The sequence below is a fragment of the Procambarus clarkii genome, chromosome 23 (assembly GCF_040958095.1).
Source record: "Procambarus clarkii isolate CNS0578487 chromosome 23, FALCON_Pclarkii_2.0, whole genome shotgun sequence".
Taxonomy (NCBI): Eukaryota; Metazoa; Arthropoda; class Malacostraca; order Decapoda; family Cambaridae; genus Procambarus; species Procambarus clarkii.
The window spans coordinates 21,721,020-21,743,000 of NC_091172.1; the positions used below are offsets into that span (position 1 = coordinate 21,721,020).

The 21,981-nt window shown below is 38.7% G+C and overlaps 2 protein-coding genes across 3 annotated transcripts in view; one reads left to right on the top strand and one right to left on the bottom strand.

Moving 5' to 3' along the window:
• The first annotated feature begins 637 nt into the window (after positions 1–637).
• LOC123764153 (putative odorant-binding protein A5) overlaps positions 638–21,981 on the top strand; it is a 49,858-nt gene continuing 28,514 nt past the window's right edge. For both annotated transcript variants that reach the window (XM_045751706.2, XM_069329670.1), the window contains exon 1: positions 638–797. The gene's annotated coding sequence lies outside the window, so the exon portion shown is untranslated. The remainder of the gene's footprint in view (positions 798–21,981) is intronic.
• On the bottom strand, positions 813–2,594 carry LOC138367762 (mucin-6-like). The gene has a single exon (XM_069329715.1). The coding sequence runs from the start codon at positions 2,592–2,594 to the stop codon at positions 813–815; it is 1,782 nt and encodes a 593-aa protein (XP_069185816.1).

The following is a 21,981-nucleotide window of genomic DNA, read 5'->3' on the forward strand; positions in this document are numbered from 1 at the left end:
AAATTCTTGTAGCTCATCATACCCAACCTCTTGGGTTGGACGGTAGAGCGACGGCCTCACTTCTTGCAGGTCGGCGTTCAATCCCCGACCGTCCAATTGGTTGGGCACCATTCCCTTTCCACCTCCGTCCCATCAATAATCCTTATCCTGATCCCCTTCAAAATGCAACATAGTCGTAATGGCTTGGCGCTTTCCCTTGATAGTTCCCGTTCAGCATACTGAGTTTTCCTGACTGTAGAATAATAATAATAATAATAATAATAATAATAATAATAATAATAATAAATTACTTTTTTAATAGCCAATACATTGTAGAAGTTAAAAGTGTTAAATAATTGTATATTATATAAAGTCATTACTTACAGTGTTTCGGGGCACTAATGAATTTTACACTTGAATGGTTCATGACAAATAATGTAATGCATAGTTCATGATTATATAAAGAAATCTGAAATATTATGACCTACACAAACATTGGCAGAATTTTAATTTGAAAATTAGGATCTTTTTGTCAAATTAGGATCTTTAATATGAATCTGTTAATTGCTTGGAACATCTTCACAACAAAATAAATCTCATACTCCTAAACAACGACGTATTATTATTATTATTATTATTATTATTATTTAACTGTACATACATACATCTAGATAAATCTTCTCTTATACGGATATAGAATTCTTATATCTATATGTATTGACAGGATAGTAATGTCAGTGTGTCGTCGGACGTCGGTGTGAGACTACGTGCGCCGGGCTGCCGTCTCCAGGCATAGCAAAAGTATCCACCAATAACACGTAAGTGTATTATTATCATGACTTCTGATAATGCCGACAACAGCGGCAGTTGACGTAGAGCTCGCGAGGGCGTCTGAAGATGTTAGTAAGGTTTGTGTTGCTGGCAGCCATGTTGCCTTTGGCTGAACTTGTGTGTGTGTGGACCCTTGGTGTGTTTACCTTGTAGTAGAGCAGTGGCTGACGTATAGTAGAGCAGTGGCTGACGTGTAGTAGAGGAGTGGCTGACGTGTAGTAGAGCAGTGGCTGACGTGTAGTAGAGCAGCGGCTGACGTGTAGTAGAGCAGTGGCTGACGTGTAGTAGAGCAGTGGCTGACGTGTAGTAGAGGAGTGGCTGACGTGTAGTAGAGCAGCGGCTGACGTGTAGTAGAGTGGCTGACGTGTAGTAGAGCAGCGGCTGACGTGTAGTAGAGCAGCGGCTGACGTGTAGTAGAGCAGCGGCTGACGTGTAGTAGAGCAGCGGCTGACGTGTAGTAGAGCAGCGGCTGACGTGTAGTAGAGCAGCGGCTGACGTGTAGTAGAGCAGCGGCTGACGTGTAGTAGAGGAGTGGCTGACGTGTAGTAGAGCAGCGGCTGACGTGTAGTAGAGCAGCGGCTGACGTGTAGTAGAGCAGCGGCTGACGTGTAGTAGAGGAGTGGCTGACGTGTAGTAGAGCAGCGGCTGACGTGTAGTAGAGCAGCGGCTGACGTGTAGTAGAGCAGCGGCTGACGTGTAGTAGAGCAGCGGCTGACGTGTAGTAGAGCAGCGGCTGATGTGTAGTAGAGGAGTGGCTGACGTGTAGTAGAGCAGCGGCTGACGTGTAGTAGAGCAGCGGCTGACGTGTAGTAGAGGAGTGGCTGACGTGTAGTAGAGCAGCGGCTGACGTGTAGTAGAGCAGCGGCTGACGTGTAGTAGAGCAGCGGCTGACGTGTAGTAGAGCAGCGGCTGACGTGTAGTAGAGCAGCGGCTGACGTGTAGTAGAGGAGTGGCTGACGTGTAGTAGAGCAGCGGCTGACGTGTAGTAGAGCAGCGGCTGACGTGTAGTAGAGCAGCGGCTGACGTGTAGTAGAGGAGTGGCTGACGTGTAGTAGAGCAGCGGCTGACGTGTAGTAGAGCAGCGGCTGACGTGTAGTAGAGCAGCGGCTGACGTGTAGTAGAGCAGCGGCTGACGTGTAGTAGAGCAGCGGCTGATGTGTAGTAGAGGAGTGGCTGACGTGTAGTAGAGCAGCGGCTGACGTGTAGTAGAGCAGCGGCTGACGTGTAGTAGAGGAGTGGCTGACGTGTAGTAGAGCAGCGGCTGACGTGTAGTAGAGCAGCGGCTGACGTGTAGTAGAGCAGCGGCTGACGTGTAGTAGAGCAGCGGCTGACGTGTAGTAGAGGAGTGGCTGACGTGTAGTAGAGCAGCGGCTGACGTGTAGTAGAGCAGCGGCTGACGTGTAGTAGAGCAGCGGCTGACGTGTAGTAGAGGAGTGGCTGACGTGTAGTAGAGCAGCGGCTGACGTGTAGTAGAGCAGTGGCTGACGTGTAGTAGAGCAGCGGCTGACGTGTAGTAGAGCAGTGGCTGACGTGTAGTAGAGCAGTGGCTGACGTGTAGTAGAGCAGCGGCTGACGTGTAGTAGAGCAGCGGCTGACGTGCAGTAGAGCAGTGGCTGACGTCGAGGAGAGGAGCGGCTGACGTAGAGGAGAGGAGCGGCTGACATTAACAAGGCTTTACAATTACTCAAGATAAAGCTAACTGCAACCTGGTGGTACAGCGCGGCCTTTCTTCTTGGAGGTCGGCGTTCAATCCCCGATCGTCCTAGTGGTTGGGCACCATTCATTTATCCGATCTCAAATCCTAGCCCTCATGTCCCCTTCAGGTGCCATATATTTGTAATAGCTTAGTGCTTTATCCTCATAATCACCTTACCTGCCTCATAGTAATAATGGGTAATTCCCATAGTAATTCCCCCATACCTCAAAAGTACAAGAAATGATTATTTTCACAGTTCGTTTGTATTTATTATATTTCACTTATTGGAATTACAGTAGTGATATATTAGGGTTGATCACTATGAAACAGGACTCAGGCTATACCTGTCGGTAATAGTATTATTTTGTAAATGGTTCATTACCTATTGAATTTTGGGGATTTTCTTTACAGTTTATTATTTTATTAATTTATTCGTTTCTTTTATTTGGTGGGAATATGCCAAATTTTAGCCAATTCATATAAAATTTCAGTTTTGAAAATGAAAGTTAGCCAATCCTTATGAAACTTTGGCTTTGTGCGAGTCATTTTGTAGGTGATTTCTTAGCTGTTGGAATTGATTGCAGTTGAGTTAAGTAGTGGTTGATGAAATTTTCGTTTAGTCGCCCACAGCATTTGTACGTTCTTTGGGTTATATCATTATCAAGGGTGTGGATTGGTGGGAATATAAGATTAATTCATGTTGTCGGAGATAGGAAGCTTGTATTTATTCTTATTGAGGTACCCCGGGGTCAACTTCTGACCTCCTTCAGGATTCACACTCACATTCAAATACTTTATTCATAAATGTTTGTATATTTATGGTTGGGTTTGTTTACACAAATTAAAGTAAATTATTTACCTAAGAGAAAGTCGTAATAATAGCATATTATGTAATAACTATAATTATATACTGTATATTAAAGCTTTATATTTAGAAGCTACATTTATCACTTATTTGAAAAAAAGCATTACAATTGTCAAATTCAGAAGCAGAAACTATGTAACAACTTATATAAATCATTACAGTAATGGCTGAACTAAACAGGTATACATCAGTCTCAACGAAACTTACATTTTTGGCCAAGTGAACAGCGGTATCAGGTGAAAGAACACGTCCCACTGTTTCTATCCTCCCCAGGAATTGAACCCGGGTCCCTCTATTGTGAGTCTCGGACTTAGGCTATTGTGCTACTGTATAGAGTAATGTGGTCTATTATTCTAGTGATGCCTTTATATGGCCAGTGTTTCGCTCCCATTTTCCAATCGTCAGCTGTCCTGTATTTGAATCTTAGATATATCTTCCTATTGAAAAGCTGACTTCACCAATTCTTCATATTACATGAACTCAAATAGAAAATTAGTGTAAAAATCACTTTAGGCCTCAAAGCCATTCATTAAGTAGATAGAAAGCTGTGGAAAGTCCCCGAGATGCTCGTTTAAATCAACATACATAGTTTCGTATTAGATGCTATAAACATTTATGAGTGGGACGTTACGTTGTAAATAAATGTTTACCGTTGGATTACTATTGGCACAAGATGTGTATTGCTTAACTTTCATAATCGGTTTCGATCTCTATGACTGAAACGGCAGCGCTTACAGGCCATAACTATTAGAGATACATTTAGGTTGCTTTTAGTAGAACTGCGAGACTCACAACGGGTATGCCACAAGGAAACTGGATTACTCCTGTTCTAATTTACTTGCACTGACTGCTTATTAAAGCCAGAAGTATGTTTTACGATTGTGTGTTGACATGTACAGCAGTGATTGCCGTAACACCAAAGTACTTAAGTAATAAAGTCGAGAAATTTGCGATTGCTGCCACAGTACAAACAAGGTATATTTTGGATGAGTATAGATTGTCGGAGCCCCGTACATTTAAGAAAACTGGCAACAGGGCTTTCTCCTATTGCGCTTCTAGACTATCACAGGCTGCAGGCGGATATCAAACGTGCTAAAATTTTGACCTCTATCAAGATTAAATAGAAGACCTAGTTCGGAATCTTGTACAATACTTGGGACATGACGATTACGGGTGAGTTTCATGTATGAAATGGATAGACCGCCTGTGCAGACGTTATGAATGGATACTCATTTACACATTGTGTGACTTCAAAGATATTGTGGGCCCTCCGAGTTAATATCGTCTTGAAGGTCAAAAACTGCTACAATTAAACAAATAAAATCCCTAGACTGTATACAGGTATCTAAAAATAAGTTTGTTAATTATGCCGACTTTGAGTGTTTCTGCAACAATCAGACAATATTCCCCGGTTCACGCCCTTGAACCTCAAAATGAGGTGTGTCAGTTTTCACAGACTGCGGAGATTGCACTCTGAAATACTGGGCGACCCTATAAACCCGGCCGAGGAGAGTGTGGCGGGCAGGTATAAATTAGATTAGTCAGAGAAATATACAAATGGTTATATCAGTTAACGTCAAAATTTAAGAAATTTTAATTTCTGCTGGGTCTTGCCTTACGTCAGAACTCGGGGAAATAAGTAAGCAGACCTTTACTTAAAAAGAACAGCTGAATATAGTACATTGTGCATCACCTCATTACCGGCACTCTGTGGGCCTGTACCAAATAACCCAGCGACCTATAGAACTGTTCGAAAAATGTCGTGAATTGTCATCATGAATTAAAAAAAAATATGAATGATAAAGGAGCATTTGAATACGGTCGTAGGATTAAAAAAAAATTGGAGTGTATATACTGTACAACAATAACAAAAATACTGAACCGTGAAATGGTAGCTAGCACTAGAAAAACTACTAGGATGGCTGCTGAACCACATATAACATATTACTTGTCCAGAGGTTACCCAATTCACCTGTTTCTTATGTCATCATTTCTGTAATGCATCAGATATTCGTGTAAATGCAAGTCGACGTGTTCTCACTTTAGAATTTTCTTAATGTGATCACACATTAAGTTGCTGTCAAGTGAGCTGTCATGATCTCCGGATGATTGTGTGTAGGCGGCATACTAAATAAATCATATAATTAAGATTACAGTTTGACATTTAATTTATAAATGTTCTCTTTAGTTTTTGGCCATATGTTAAGAACAAAATAGCTTAGCTCTATAGGTGACGAGTTAAACTTCATTAGTTTAAAATAAACAAACGTCCGAAGGTAATGTCTAATTTATTATCGTTGAAAATTCGCCACCCCATCCTCCAAAAATTATTATAGTACCAAAAGCTTCTTAGGATACAATTTACAAAATATGGACCCCCAAAACTGTTTTGTACTTAGGAAAGTAGAGGATATATTACAATCACTAAAACAGATTAACTATAAACTTAACATAACCTGCCAGAGTCCCAAATAAGCAGTCCTAGGACTAAATAAGCAATCCTAGGTCTAACAGCAATCTTAGGCTTAATTTAGTATATCATATATGTGCTATACAACGATTAGGACAAATTAAATTTGATGGTTGCCTTATTTTGCGGGCCATTTATAAAAATAATAATATAAAACATTAACTTTTGTGTGCAACACCCAATATTGTGTATATTCCATACACAGATATGTTGAAACATATTTTTGTATTATTTTTTTCACTGATTTCTTATAATAAATGTAATCAAAACGACCACTATTTTACTGAGGATCACTGCAGTATGACCGGGTTGTCAAAGAGAGGATATACCTGAAAAGAATAATAAAATAAAATACCATTACAGTAAAACAAGAAAAAAGCTATAGCACAAAGAATTCGTACTTATTTTGATGATAATTATTAATGTGTCTAATATAAAACTAATTTATGTGAGTAGAGTAACACCATAATATGCTCAAACTTGCAGTAAGCCATATAAATATAGCCAAATAGCTAAAGCTGATCCTCTTGTTTGGCGAGCACCCTCGTGTGGAGCTTGGAAAAATAAGACTTGCAGCCACTTCTACTGACCACGTTTGTCTTGTGTAGCTTATGTTTCATAGCAGATTTGCCATAGTAGTCACTTTCAAAGTAGTCAAGAAAATAACCAAAGTAAATAATAACAAGCTGACTAACTCCTGGGTACCTATTTACTGCTAGGTGATAGGAAACGCGTCCAACCATTTCTGTCTCACCCGGGATTCGATCCCGGAATTCAACAGATGCATTAGGAGATAGGAAACGCGTCCAACTATTTCTGTCTCACCCGGGATTCGATCCCTGAATTCTCAATTCTCGATTGTGAGTTGAGAACGAACCCGATTGTCCTTATCCTTATCCATAACAACATTCATCGATACGTTCAGTTTAATGCATCCATGAATGTTGTGGATAGTACTCATGGAGACAATGTATCCTCATATTAAATCCAAGAAAATGTGCTGTAGTTATTGTTAACATGCCTATCTCGTTATTTAAGTCTTGAACTGACAGATAAAGTAGGGTTGCACTAGGTTGGTTAAAGTAGGGTTGGCGGTATGTCCACTCACAAGATGAGTTGGCGCTGCCCAATAAACTCGCCCCTCGGGGCAAAATTTAAAAAAAATTTAGTAGGGCTGGTAAAGTTGAACTAGGCGGATAAAGTTCAGTAAAGTACAGTATTCTTAAATTTATCTGGATCATATAATATAATGAAAGTAAGAACGCAAACATTAAGTGGATTTGGTCATCTTGACGCGTGGATGAAAGTACAGTTAATTATGAATCAGTTTCAGTTTGTATGGTTGTGAAATATAGGACCTGGTAAATGCTAGCTTGATCCTGGTACATTAATTGTGCATGAAGACGTAGCTGTTGCTGTTACTCTTCTAGGTGTCCATCCTCCTAGAACGTCCTTTTTTTATGGATCCATTCTTTTCAGTTCAATTCTATATGTCCACGAACTAATAGTAGAACGTTGGCTTCTATCTCTACTTCACTAAATATCTTCAATATTTTACCAAATCCAGAGACTGCTAAATTGTTAAGAATTGTGAATTATAAAGCAGATATGAATTATAACGCTTTAACTGTTTTTAATTTAAACTTGGTTTGATCTGTAGCTATAAATCGCTGAAATTAAAGTATTATTTGTAAAATACCAAGGTTTGCACTGAAGTAACGCAAGTAACGCCAATGTTTATACCCAAAAATTAAAACTAAACATGAGTTCAGTGTCGAAAAAAGTGACCTCGTAAGATGTGTGTCTTTAATATCATGTCTGAATAAGTTATTGTTAGGTATGCAAAAGAAGAGAATAATAAATGTGTTTAGTGGTGTGTGGCATTTTTCACAGACTACAGAGATTGCACTCTGAAATACTGAGCGACCCTATAAACCCGGCCGAGGAGTGTGGCGGGCAGGTATAAATTAGATTAGCCTGATTAGGGGCTTCAGACCAAAATAAACAGTTACACCTAGATACTAACGTTGATAAATTTTAATGGAGATACTCAAACCACAAAGTATATTGCATGGATTTCGCGTTTGACCTGCTTACAGTGTAACGAGTTCGTGATTGCCGGAGATTATACTGTACGTCTGTTTGTTGTTGTACGTGATGGTGCGTACTTCTTATTGCTCACCCACTACTGTCTACTGACGATGGGAAGAGGAGTGAGATTTAGGTCTTTGAGTACGACCTTCTAGCTATTCAGTGTCATATTAGCAAGTATTAATGTAAAAAATGGCATTCTTCGCTTCTCAGTACAATGGACTGTACAATTTCTAATCCTTCGACAGTTTCTAATCACATTCTTTCAGAGTACTGAATTCGGATTTAAATGGAAATAAAAACTTATTGTATTTAATATTATATAATTTTATTGGCACTGAAAAAATTATATTTCAAGGACAGAAGAACTGTATATAAATGGATAAAAGGGTATAACAAAGGGAATATAAATTGGAGTAATTTAGAGGTAAACACTGATTCGGAAACAGGGTTGTTGATTTGTGAAACAAATTACCGGGTAAAATAATAGATGTGGGATTGATAAATTGTTTCAGTCGTAGTTAATACATACATACATATAATATATATATATATATATATATATATATATATATATATATATATATATATATATATATATATATATATATATATATATATATATATATACACACATATATATACACATATATATATATATAAGCTGCCTCTTATGCAACAGCAGTCATGTACTTCCGCTTATCGAAGTCCATTCATATTTTTGTCTCACTCTGGTAGATCAACTTGGTTTTCATGTGTGTTCTCGTCTACTTTACCAACTCCTCGTGAATATTTTGCATGTAGTTATCGTGTCCTCCCTGTTTCTTCTTTCACTTTTACGGACGAGGCTTTGTTATTCGGTTTCGTAATTCGTGCGTCTCAGCTCTGGGACTACTTAGATGACTTACATCAGAACTTTTCCACAGCATTCTTTTGTGTTTAACGAAATATGGAATTAATTTTGACACCGGATATTCCATAACTGATATTATACATGTCGTTTGCAGAGTCATTTGCAACTATTTGTTAAATTTTCGAAGAGAATGTTTGCGATCTGTTTGATATAACCCGAAGTCTTCCCAAGTAGCCTATGACCATGACAATTCGTTTCTCAGTTGGTCCTTACGTCCGACCTCCTTCCTGTTCCCAGCACACATTTTTTTTTACCTTGCACTCAGAAAGTGTAAGGGAAATGATGACCACAATTCGCTAATTACAAAACAATGCTTGGGAAAAGTTCAGAGGTATATCACCCAAGTAATCTCAGATGAGAAGCATGGAGTTAAAACCAACAGGTACTTGACTGACCATTCTTTTCTATCCAGATTTTGCTGTACTTTCTTCCAATTTTCTTCCCTGTTTACCCTTTTTTCCTAATGTTTACCCTCTAAACATTGATAGGAATGAGCCTTTCACCTCTGGGAGATCATTCGCATATTTCAGGAATAGTATAGGCTATTTTTACTGATCCACGTGGGACCCTGCTTGTAACGTTACCATGATCTATGGCATGGGAAACCTCTCAGTCTGAACAAATCCACAAGGGCAATGACGAGGGTTCGAACCTACGCATGGGATGTTCCCAGACGCGCTTTAGTCAACTGTACCATCATGGTGGTAGAAAATGTATATGTTTATCTCTCAGAATGTTCGGTAATACGTTTATTGCATGTGATGTGTATCTATGTATGTATTAACACGATGTACTGAACGGGGTGAGAATAGCTTGAGCTACCTCATCCCTTTGTGTGTATTTTACCTCAATAAACTTATTTCAATTTCAATTTCAATTTCAATCATGGTGGTACAATTGACTAAGGCGCGTCTGGGAACATCTTGTGCGTAGGTTCGAACCCTAATCATGGCCCTTTGTGGATTTGTTCATTTGGTATATCACGCTATTGTGATTTCTGCAACCCGTTCTCGCACTTTTGTATAGTCAATATTGACTTATTAAATACGTGCATATGTGACATACTAAACATACTAGTTTCCCTTGAAAAGCTTCATAGAAAACACCGACCTTACCTAACCTTCTTAGTATGTTAAGATAAGCATCTTATTGCTTCGTAATTACAATTATTACTTAACCTATTATAGGTATAGGTTAAGTAATAATTGTAATTACGAAGCAGTAAGATGCTTATCTTAACATACTAAGAAGGTTAGGTAAGGTCGGTGTTTTCTATGAAGCTTTTCAAGGTAAACTAGTATGTTTAGTATGTCACATGTGCACGTATTTAATAAGTCAATATTAACTATAAGAAAGTGCGAGAACGGGTTGGAATCTCTGTGTACCCTCAGCCTGCTAACCGGAGACAGCATCTGTTCATGTTTCGAAGATTTTTGACGGTCCAAAAATAAAAAAATTACCTACCTACTCTCTCCTGTTCAATTTATTATGCCGTCATAAAACTGTATATAGTTTATGATGCACTACTTGTCGTTACTGAACCCGTGCTCATATATTAGCTTAGACTGCACTGCAATGGGGAGGGGCTAGCTGGATGGAGGTTGGGGTAGGAGGAGGGGGGGGGCTAGATAGGGGTTGGGTTGGGGACGGACAAGGTTGGATGGCAGGGACAAGGTTGGATGGCAGGGACAAGGAGATGGCAAGTTAGATTAGCGATTGGGAGATGTGGCTAGTTCGATTGGATGGTAGAAGGGGGAGTGTTGTGGGTATCTAGGGCAAGGCTGGAAGGTTTAGGGGTGAGGAGTAGAGGGGTTTGAAGTAGCGCTATAATTTACAGGTATTTCGGTGGTTTCGGATTCAAGTAGGTTTATTGAGAAAAGGAAGTACATCACAAAATGATGGAGTGGCTCAAGCTATTTCTACCCTCGTCTATATAAGGTTCCTCAAGGAGCTCACAAACCCACACAGTACACAATTATTAATATATATATAAGGTCCCTCAAGGGGCTCACAAACCCATACAGTACCCAATTATTAATCATATTCTACATTTCATATTCCAATGGTAATCATATGGCATACTGTGAGATCTCTCATTGACTATGCTGCCTGTCATTTATTGTTTTGTTAAGTTCAAGTTCAAGTACGTTTATTGAGACAATAAAATACATCTCAACTTGTGGTTTCGGATGTTTTATCGGGGTCATCGGAGCAGGGGGGGGGGATCTGTGTGAGAATTGGCCACTGGGGAGGGAGGGAACTTGGAGCATGGGAGGCATATGCTTTTTCATGCGTAGATGGCGTAGAAGTTAGATTTAGTCGTGATTAAATGTGGGTACGAAAGCCCACATGTCCTTCGGGTATGTTGTAGCGATGCTGGTATGGGTATATTTTAGCGAGGCGCGTGATGTGGGTGTTTAGTGATTGTGTGGGTTGATGATGTACCTGAGGGGGGGGGTTGGGATGTCTGTGATAATTGGCCACTGGAGAGAGGAGTAAGAGTTTTGAGTAGGCTAGGGGAGAAGGTATGGTTGTGTTGCCGAGTGATGCGGGGATTAAAGACGTGAGTTCCCCACTCCCCTGCCTTGCTGCTTTAACCACAACTTTCCTTGGCAGAACAGTTGCACTTTTTACGAAGTGGCAACCCGAGAGAACGGACTGTCATGCAGGGTTGGTGTTCGATCTACAATGATCCAAGTGGTTGAGCACCGTTTGTCCACTGTACACATATTCATTATTTCCCAACACCTATCCTGTTCTCGCATTCCTCCAAGTGCTATATAGTCATACTGGTTTTGCGATTTCTCCGCATAAATATTTTACCTTTCCTGCCCTTCTAGATACAGTCTAGTATAAAAACCTTGTTATGTAGTTGTAAATCTTCACCAGTCAGGATATTCTTAATCAGGATGCCATTCTCAACAGCTCTGTTCTTGCTTTTCCACTCCTTTTTTTTCAAGATGCTTTTCGTACCTTCAGTCCTAACACTCAAGTCAGGTGTTTGGATTATGCCTTACCAATCTTACATGCTGTTGAAGCCACCACTAGCCTACCTCTATGATGTAGTCATGGCCAGAGTTTAAGACTAACATAAAGTGTATATATACTTTAGTAGGGAACACCTGCCAGGGTGTATGCCACTTGTACTTTTCGCTACTAAAGCATAGTTCCAAATTTAATTTTAGTGGCAGATTAGTGTAGTGAGGTCGATGTGGGTATGTTGTGGGGACCATGCCATACTGATGTGTGGTATGTTGAAGCGATGTTGGTGTGGGTATATTTTAGCGAGGCGCGTGATGTGGGTGTTTAGTAATTGTGTGGGTTGATGGACCCGAGTGTTTAGTCAAGAGTGCGATTGAGTTCGTGAAGTTGACGTGGGTGTGTTAGGAGTGCAAGACGAGTATCTAATAACGTGCTATAGGTTTATTGAGTTTTTTTTTTTTATGTCGGTGTCGGTGCCATGGCTGTACTCGAGTGTGGGCGGCATGGGTGTGTGTGTTGGAGCGTGGGACGCATAGGCTTTTTCATGCGTAGGTGGCGTAGGAGTTAGATTTAGTCGCGTTTAGCTGTGGGTGCGAAAGCCCACATGTCCTTAGGGAGTAGGGAGGTTATCCTATAGTGTGGGCGTCGTGAACCTTGCGTGTTTACTTAGTGTCAAGATAGGAAGTAATGTTGCAATACGAGAAGGGTAAACTCGGCAGCTAGGACATTTGCTTCAAAAGTAACGGAGATGTACATGTGGGTTGCCGGCTGATATTTTAGCGACATATTGGGCAAGATCTTTGGTGTAAAGTTGCTGCGTGGGAGATGGTGGGACTGTACGGTTAAAATAAAACGTGGGTGATGTTCGGGTGAGATTGGCGTGGGCGCTGTATGGAAGCGTGGCGTGGGTGTTGCATGGGTGGGATAGGCATGGGTGTCACATAGGTAGGATAGGCGAGGGTTTTGCTATTTGTTAAGAATGCACGTGGGTTTATATGGTTGATGTAAAACGTATAGCTGTAAATTAGTGTCATGGCCGTATGGCAATGCCTGGGCTTGGTGTGCCTGCTAATGATCATGTAGTGCTTGGATTTGTTTCGTAAATACCTAAGTGTAATTACCTGAGTTGAATTACCTAAGTGTAGTTACAGGATGAAAGTTACACTCTTGGTGTCCCGTCTTCCCAACACTCTTTGTCATATAACGCTTTGAAATTACTGACGGTTTTGGCCTCCACCACCTTCTCACCTAATTTGTGGTGAGAAGTTAGGTGAGTTTATCACCTAATCTATATCGTATCATTAGATTATCACCTAATCTAGTCTGTCATACACGACAACAAGTCGTTGTCGTGTATGATAACATGTTATAACTTGCAGGAGTTACGGGTTTAGCCTACTGTGGTGGGTGCAACTCGTCTGTGGATACCTTTATTTGGTAAAAATATATGATAGTGTATTATAACGTGTGGGGTAGTTTCTGTTGAAATGAAGTATTTCATGAGTGTTGGTAGTGTAGGGAAGAGAACTATCAGGGGAAAGCGCGAAGCTATGCTATGACTATATAGCACTGGGAAGGGGTCAGGTTAAGGATTTGGGGTGGGACAGGGGAGAGGGGTGGGGAGGAATGATGCCCAGCCACTTGGACGGTTGGGGATTGAACGTAGACCTGCAAGAAGCGAGACCGTCGCTCTACCGTCCAGTCTATGTGGCTGGGCGGTAGTGTAGGGAGTGCGGTCTGGCAACAAGGGAGTGTTTGACAGATGGTTGGAGAACTATGGCAGTATTAATGACATGGTGTTGGTAGCATGTTTGTCACTAGTGGTGTGTTAGTGAATCAAATGGATGATGGTAGGTCAGTGTAGCTGGCAGGCTGTGATTGTGATTGCTTAGATCAGGGTTGGTCAGAAAAGCTACATGATTCAACCCCCGGATAGAAGGAACAAACTGTAGGCCCAGCATCCCGGCGCTTACCACCAGCAGTCTTTGATTCACCACAAAAACTGGCATTACCTGCTCTAAACTCCTGATGATATTTTTAAACTGCCTGCCGCCCAAATAATAACACGTTGGGTTGAGGATGGACGACCACCGTCATTACTAACCTAGGCAGTTTTTGATAATTACATATATTTTTCTGTGCTTTCTGTTCTGTGGTAATTTATATAATCTTTGCCATAAAAGTTTTATAATTAAAACATTTTGACACTTTTTGCAGATCTAAATTTATAATAAGACGACAGACAAATTATAAGACGATAGGGGAATTGTCAAATGTTTATAAAATGAGTTTTTACACATGGCCCGTTTTAGGTTTGGGTTTGTAATATTATAAGGGTAATTGTGTTTGGGTTGGGTTAGGTAATATTACGCTGGCCTGAGATTGGTTAGGCTGGGTTCGGTTAGGTTTGGGCGCATTAGGTTAAGTTATATTAGGAGAAGGTTTAAAATCCTGTATCTGGACGATTGACCCGGATATTATGACGATGGACAGACATTGATTATGGTCTCCTTCCTTATTAGGAGTAATTGATGTGTCCAGCAGTGTGTGTATAGTCCTCCTTACTGAGCAAATTAAAATACACCATATATATATATATATATATATATATATATATATATATATATATATATATATATATATATATATATATATATATATATATATATATATATATATATATATATACATTATATATATATACATATATATATATATAAATATATATATATATATAATATATATATGTATATATATATATATATATATATATATATATATATATATATATATATATATATATATATATATATTAGATCACTAAGAACTCTTTGACCCGGCCAGGATTCGAACCCATGCCGTCCAGGATCACCCCTAAACGTACACAGTACCAACGTACACCGCACCAATGTACACCGCAACAATGTGCACCGCACAAACGTACACCGCACCAATGATCGTCTAATTAGACGATCATTGGTGCGGTGGTCACGGTACTGTGTACGTTTAGGGGTGATCCTGGACGGCATGGGTTCGAATCCTGGCCGGGTCAAAGAGTTCTTAGTGATCTATGGCTTGCGCGTTCATGCAACTTTCTCAGATATATATTAGAGTATATATAAACATATACTCTAATATAGGAATATTAGAGTATATGTTTATCAAGCGCTGTAAGTATCATGATTCCTAGTTGCTACGATGATGAAGCGTACAGGCCAAAGTAGGCCGCACTTACAGAATTTTCTAAGACTTTTTCAAAAAATTCACTAGTAAGACGCTTCGTCATTCTAAACGAATAATGTCACCAAATGGTGTCTGGTGTTCGAAACCGTCTAAAAGCTCCCTGAGTAATGTTACCAAGAGCCAAGGGTTACTACGAGCTGAGTGACGTTTAAAACCAGTTTATCCACTTTTGGGATGGCCAAACTTGGGCATGAGACTGCACCATATTGCACCACCTCAGGCTTTTTTCGCAAATATTATTTAAAAAAACTAAAATTTCCACTCTGACGGTATAGGTGGGAGGGTGAAATTTGTATACCATGAGGCGATAAGAGTTTGCGTGGGTTGGCTATATAACATGGGTGTTTGACTGTGATTGTGTGGGATGAATTTGGTGGCTTGAACGAAGCCGTAAATGTTTTAGGCCATGTGGGTGGTGTGTGGGTGTCAAGAACATGTGGGTGTGTATAGGGGGTGGGTGATGTGTGGGTGTTGGGAAAGTGTTGTTGATTTTGCATGTACAGTATATATATGTGACTCAAAGGCTGCATGAACGCTCGAGCAATAAATCACTTAAGAACTCTTTTTTTTTGACCCTGCCAACATTCGACCCTCCGCCAGCCAAGATCACCGCAAAGCGGACGGGAGGGTACTGTAATACACTAAGTACTGTTATACACTATGATTGTGAGTAGGGAAGGACTTAAAGGCGTTGGTTGTGCATTTGTATCCCTATATACACACATATGCAAGGCGTATGTCTGACATGTATATTGTAGAGGGGCAGCAGATGACGTAAAGTGTGAGTGGATGACAGCAAACTACGCGAAATATGACTTTTAAATATGTAGCTGTGCACCCTGTCTCACTAAGCGACGCACAGTGCTTTAACACGTGTTCCAACCATATTTATGTTAATTGCTGCTTTGTGTTATCATAAACGGGTTACAGGTTAAAAACTTTATATGGCTGATAATATTTATTAATTTTATTATTATTGCTTTATACTTAAATTGTTTAGGAATTAGGCGAAGTTGGAAGCGTAATGTATCTTTGGTTTGACGATAGTGTTTTAGGAAATGAAACATCTTATTAAAAAATAATTATATATATTAATAGTAACAAAATGAATAATATATTTTCATGAACAATAACAAAATAAACCAAGCTTTTCACAACTTGAAGACATCCAGCACTGATAACTAATCATGTTGTCTTGCTAAATCCTGAAAGCAGTACACACCACTCCACAAATGTCCAAAAAGGCCTGGTGATTAAGATCTACTATGTCCAATGGCTGGTGGTTCACCTCTGGCTTATCCTGGTGTGAGTTCAGAAACGCTTTCAAAATGCCATTAATTATTTTGCTTGGCCAGTTAAACGTAAATTGGATCGTCGCACTGCCCACAGGTTCCTCACTATAATAGCGGTTCAAATAATAATTCACATGGTTCGAGTAATGAAGAACGCAGTCAAACGCGCGTAAGCCTAAGGAGACTCCAGTCAATCCAAATGGGTTTGTTTGGTTAAAGGCATCTTAACCTCATGTTGCATTAATTGGAAAAAAATAATGATTAGTTCCAAATGTACTCAAGGAAATAACTTCACATGAGACCAGTAGGCATAGCAAGAAGTTCAAAATGGTCTCAATGAAATATTACTATATTATATATATTAAAATATTACTCAATGAAATAGTATTACAATACTGCCCGAAACGCTGCGCGTACTAGTGGCTTTACAAGAATGTAATTACTATGCTATGTATCCTCACAATCACAATGTACCTTCTTGTATATAAATAAATAAATAAATAAATAAATAAATGAAGAGCAGAGGTGCAATATTTACGTTAAGAGACAATTCTATCAACATCAAGGGCCTTCAACTCTTTTTAAACGTAAAGGCTATAACTGGCCAACCTCTCGCAGTGTTCAAAATAGAACTTGATAAACATCTGCAAAGTAGACCTGATAAACACGCTGTGTCAGCCTGCAAGCAGCTGCGTCTACCAGCTTAGTTGACCAGACCACCAACATCTCTGAGTTATGTGAGTGGATTAGCACCGCACCGAGCTTAATCAGGCTAGGTGGTACGGTGATCCTCTGAACCACCTCCTTGAGCTTACCTTAAGATGAATTCGGGGCTTAGCAACCCCGCGGCCCGGTCGTCGACCAGGCCTCAAGGTAAACTACAAGTTAGTCTCATAAATAAATCAGTCAACACCTCAGCATGCACACCAAAATTCAATCAAGACGGTCTTTTTTTTTTTTGGTTGCAACATAGTGAGAAAATAACTTGTAATTTAAACTGCTGAAATCTATGGTGCACATAATGACATAGCATGCCACGTTAAGTGTCCTAAACATGTGGACGGAATACGTGGGCTTTATTCTGAATGGATTTCGTGGGGTCTTATGTTCTTGATGATATCCTCATAATGCATCCAAAATTTTCCAGTGCAGGCTACTGAACATATGGCCCTGTATAACTAACCATTCTGCTAGGTGGGGGGACTTTAGTATCACTGCTACCTTATTCACTCTTGTGTTCATAATATCCTCATAATGCACTCAAAATTTGCCAGTGCAGGCTACTGAACATATGGCCCTGTATGACTAACCATCCTGCAAGATGGGGACTTTTAGTATCACTGCTACCTTATTCACTGTTGTGTTCATGATATCCTCATAATGGTCCCAGAGTTTGCCAGTGCAGATTACTTATCACATGCCTCTGTATGACTAATCATCCTGTGTGATGGGGATTTTAGCATCATGTAGCTAGCTTTTTTGACAAACTTGAGCAGTTTTGACTCCCCTTTCATATAGTCTAGGGCAGCTGCTCAAATGCAGATGTACCTAAATGTGTTAAACAAAAGCATATAACCATCCTGTGTGATGGGGATTTTTAACATCACGTAGCTATTTTTTTTACGCACTCTGTATTCCCTGTCTAGGGTAGCTGCACAAATGCAGATGTACCTAAATGTGTTATTAAAAAAAAAAAAGATCATGGGACTCTTGCATGATTATCGTAAACAATGAGTAATATTTATGTTTTGAATATGTGTTTGGTCTTAAAATAAGTAACAGAATGTACAGCAAGAAAATCTCTTCATTTCTCTTAAATAAAAAAAAGAATAGTAGAGATACTGCATTCCTAATCGATATAAGTACTTACAAAACACAGAAACAATAAATACAGACGGGTTGTTGAGACCAGTTGTATGAGGGGAGCGAAGGAGATTAGTGTGCCAGAGTAGTTGCTTGTCAACTGTAAACGGGTAATTGACCTTGTAGGCTATGTCCTTTGCTAAAAATAAAGAAGAGGATGGAATGCGGCCAAGAATTTAAAGGAGGATAATCACCCGATTATGATTCCCTGCTGGAGTTGTCAGCGTGTGAATGGGTGTGTGTGTGTGCATGTTATGAATGAAGAGATCAATATATTGGTATATATAGATCTGAATGTGTGAGTGTTTTTATGCCAATGTTATAAACTTAGGGATTATTACGTCAGTGTTAATGATTTATTTAAGTGTAGTTCATATATCATGCATACCTGTGACTATTCTGTGCGTCCGTGGTGGAATGGGTTATAGGGTTACATAATAGGCTCGGAAAATGAACTCAAATATTCGATTAGCTAAGCAATTTAAGGCATTGATGAGCTTGTTACAAAGTTTGTTAACAAATATATCAACAGTATTTCCAGTTTTAGTTATCTAAGCTTAATTAGTTTATTATGAGCCACATATCCATTCCGTGGGCTGTGACAAAATGTCACGTAGTCATTATGATACGGAGCTGCACCCCAAAATACTTTTAAGTTAAGGAATTCAAATGGTGTTGAATTGTTTACATTTAGTTCGTATTTGTGTATTATGCAAGCGACATCCACCCAGAGGGCGGCGGTGAAGGGGCTATAGCCTCACAGTGGGCTCACGCACTAAACCTTTGTTCGTTTTGTTGAGAAAATTGACGATAATACAAAGTTTATGTACATTAGCAGTTAGTGTGCGTTTACAGTGTACTATATAGTAAATAAGGAGTTCATTACCTTAGCAAGTTACAAAGGTTGTATCTTTATTCATCCCATCCTGTTTAGATAGTACTTATAGTAACGGTGTGGACCATCGTACATATATTGACGTAATGAACAATTAAAAAGTAGTATTTGGTACAATTGAAATTGGACAAACCGGAAAAGATTTTGTATTTATGTTGCAAATCAAACCTCACCATCCTAGCCCAAATACACCCTATCTGAGGCCTAATATAGTATACATATGTGCTATACCAGGCCTAAAAATATTAAGTTTGATTTTTAGCGTTTCCGGACCCTATAAAGTGAATAGTACCAAATTCTATCAAAACATCCATTACGTCAATATGTGTACAATGGTCCCCAAAGTTACAAAAAACTATCTAAACAAGAGGATAGGTTGTATTATTACAATACTATATTTAAAATTACAGTTGCTATATAAATGGTTTCAAACAACAAACCATTAGATTCAAGCTTTGAAACACAGCAAGTTAAATTTGAATTTCAGGCAGTGCATGTAAGTAATTTTCAGAGCTATTCAACATTATGTAAATAATTGAAACTTATATAGCAAAAAATGTGTCAGTGCAAACTTACATACGCACCGTAGGGTTCGCAATATTAACCGAAGAAAAACTTGGGAGACTAGGCTAAGATTTTTGGCAATACAGGGATTGAATTTTGGATGAAATATTTGAACAATTCTTGAACTTCTCTATAATTTATTTAATTGTTTTCTCATTCAATTACATAATGATTAGAGTGTAAGAGTAGTTTTGCTAACGGTTTACAAATGGTCATAGTTTTATCAGCGGGAAGTACAAAACTCTCAAAGAGATCGTATAGCCTAAACTAAGCCGAGCATTAGTAACATCTAGGTGTTATCTAATATTATTGGTGGATTCAAGAATTATTGCTCTTTTTTTTACGGTAGTGTGTTGATAGATGGAATAGCTGGTGTAGGTTAAACTTTCTCAGATTTATTGTTGTGATGAAGATTTTTATTTACTTTATTTTACTATTTTATTTATTTAGATTTTTATCCAGGCAATCAAAGGTTATAATCAGCTCCTTTAAAAATATTTTCTTTCGCTAATTTTTCATACTAATCATGGATGTGAAGGACCATATAGACTGGAATATACATGAAACAGATTATGATTCCATCCTTAATAACTGTATTATATATGTGCCTAGCTTCAAACACAAGCATGCAATCATGTGACTTATATGCAAGTGTTATAATGTTTCTGCAACAGTAAAGAGGTGAATTATCCAATTAGAAACATGCGATCATTTGATCATTTATAATCCGGTTACTTAATGATTATTTCAATCTTCACAGGAAATATTTGGATGATTTCAGTAAAGTACAATTTAGTGTTCAGATTTTAGAAACATCAACTTAGCTTAAGATGTAAAATTCTTTATAATACAAGGAATAACTTTTGGTGAATTAATCTCATCAGTATGGATTAGTCTAAAGGACAACCAACTTGTGTGTAAAAGGAAATATCGATGAAATAAATGTATGACTCCACTATGTGTATGTAGTTATTAGTTTAATTAGTTTTGTAGTTATTGTTTTGTCATTTAATTTATCAGTTTTATTAGTAATATACTGTTACTTCTGATATACAGTACTGTCTGTAACTTTATCCACTAACAGTGGTATAATATATCGTTGTAATTTAACTATATTTATATTGACATTTTATGAATAATAATAATAATAATGTAATAGTAATGTCTTCTCACAAATATAATAACATAGGATAAAAACCCACACTTGTATATTTGTGATATTTATGTAAAGAATTTACACGTAGTCTTTCGCACTCTCTTGAGTGCTTTATCAAGGTCTGAGTGTGTGATTAGGACGAGACTTACTCATCCTAATTAGACGTTGAGATGTAAGTCTCGTCCTAATCACACACTCAGACCTTGATAAAGCACTCAGGAGAGTGGGAAAGACTTAAGTGTAAAGTCCTTACATAAATTTCACAAATACACAAGCGTTGGTTTTTATCCTAAATAATAATAATAATAATAATAATAATAATAATAATAATTATTATTATTATTATTATTATTATTATTATTATTATTATTATTAATATTATTATTATTATTATTAGTAATAATAATAATAATAATAATGATGAGAAAATCAACTGAAGCTTGGGGTGATTCAAACCCGCGACACTCCAGATTTCCGAGATCAGTCGGTTCAGAGACTATGGAATAGGTCAGAGCCTCGCCTCTGAACTCTTCCATATTCTGTTCGCTCTGTGAATTCTCTTTGATTTTATAATAGTCTCTTTTGGTCTATGGTAGTCTTCTTCCTTCACCCTCTCCTTCCCTGATCTGGTAGTTGCTGACATGTATCTATAATATTAAGAGTTGTTTCTGATCCTGCTTGTGTGTTTTGACGCAAATCAGCGGCAGCATAGTTTCAGCGAAGGTGTTTGTGTGTCGTATTGTACTTGTTGTTTGTTATACATAATGTTCATGTGTTGTTGAGCCACTCGGGCGCGCTCGCGCCTGTGTGTGTACTTACCTAGTTGTGCTTGACGGGCTTGAGCATCGACTCCTGGGTCCAGGTTTTCAGTTTTAATTAGTGTTAAAAGTTACCGACCCATTTAAGCTTCGCAATATCTCGTTTGAAGATATGTGTATAGTTGCCTCCACCATTTCACATCTTAGTTCATTTATTTTCATTACTATCCTGATACTTAATAATTAATTCTAATGTCCCTGTGACTCATTCGAGTGCTCAATGTCCATCTGTGCCTTCTTATTCGTTGTTTGTTGTTGTTTTAGATTAACTACTCAGAACAAAATTTCCATATAGCACTGGCTATAGTGAGCCCGTAATTGAG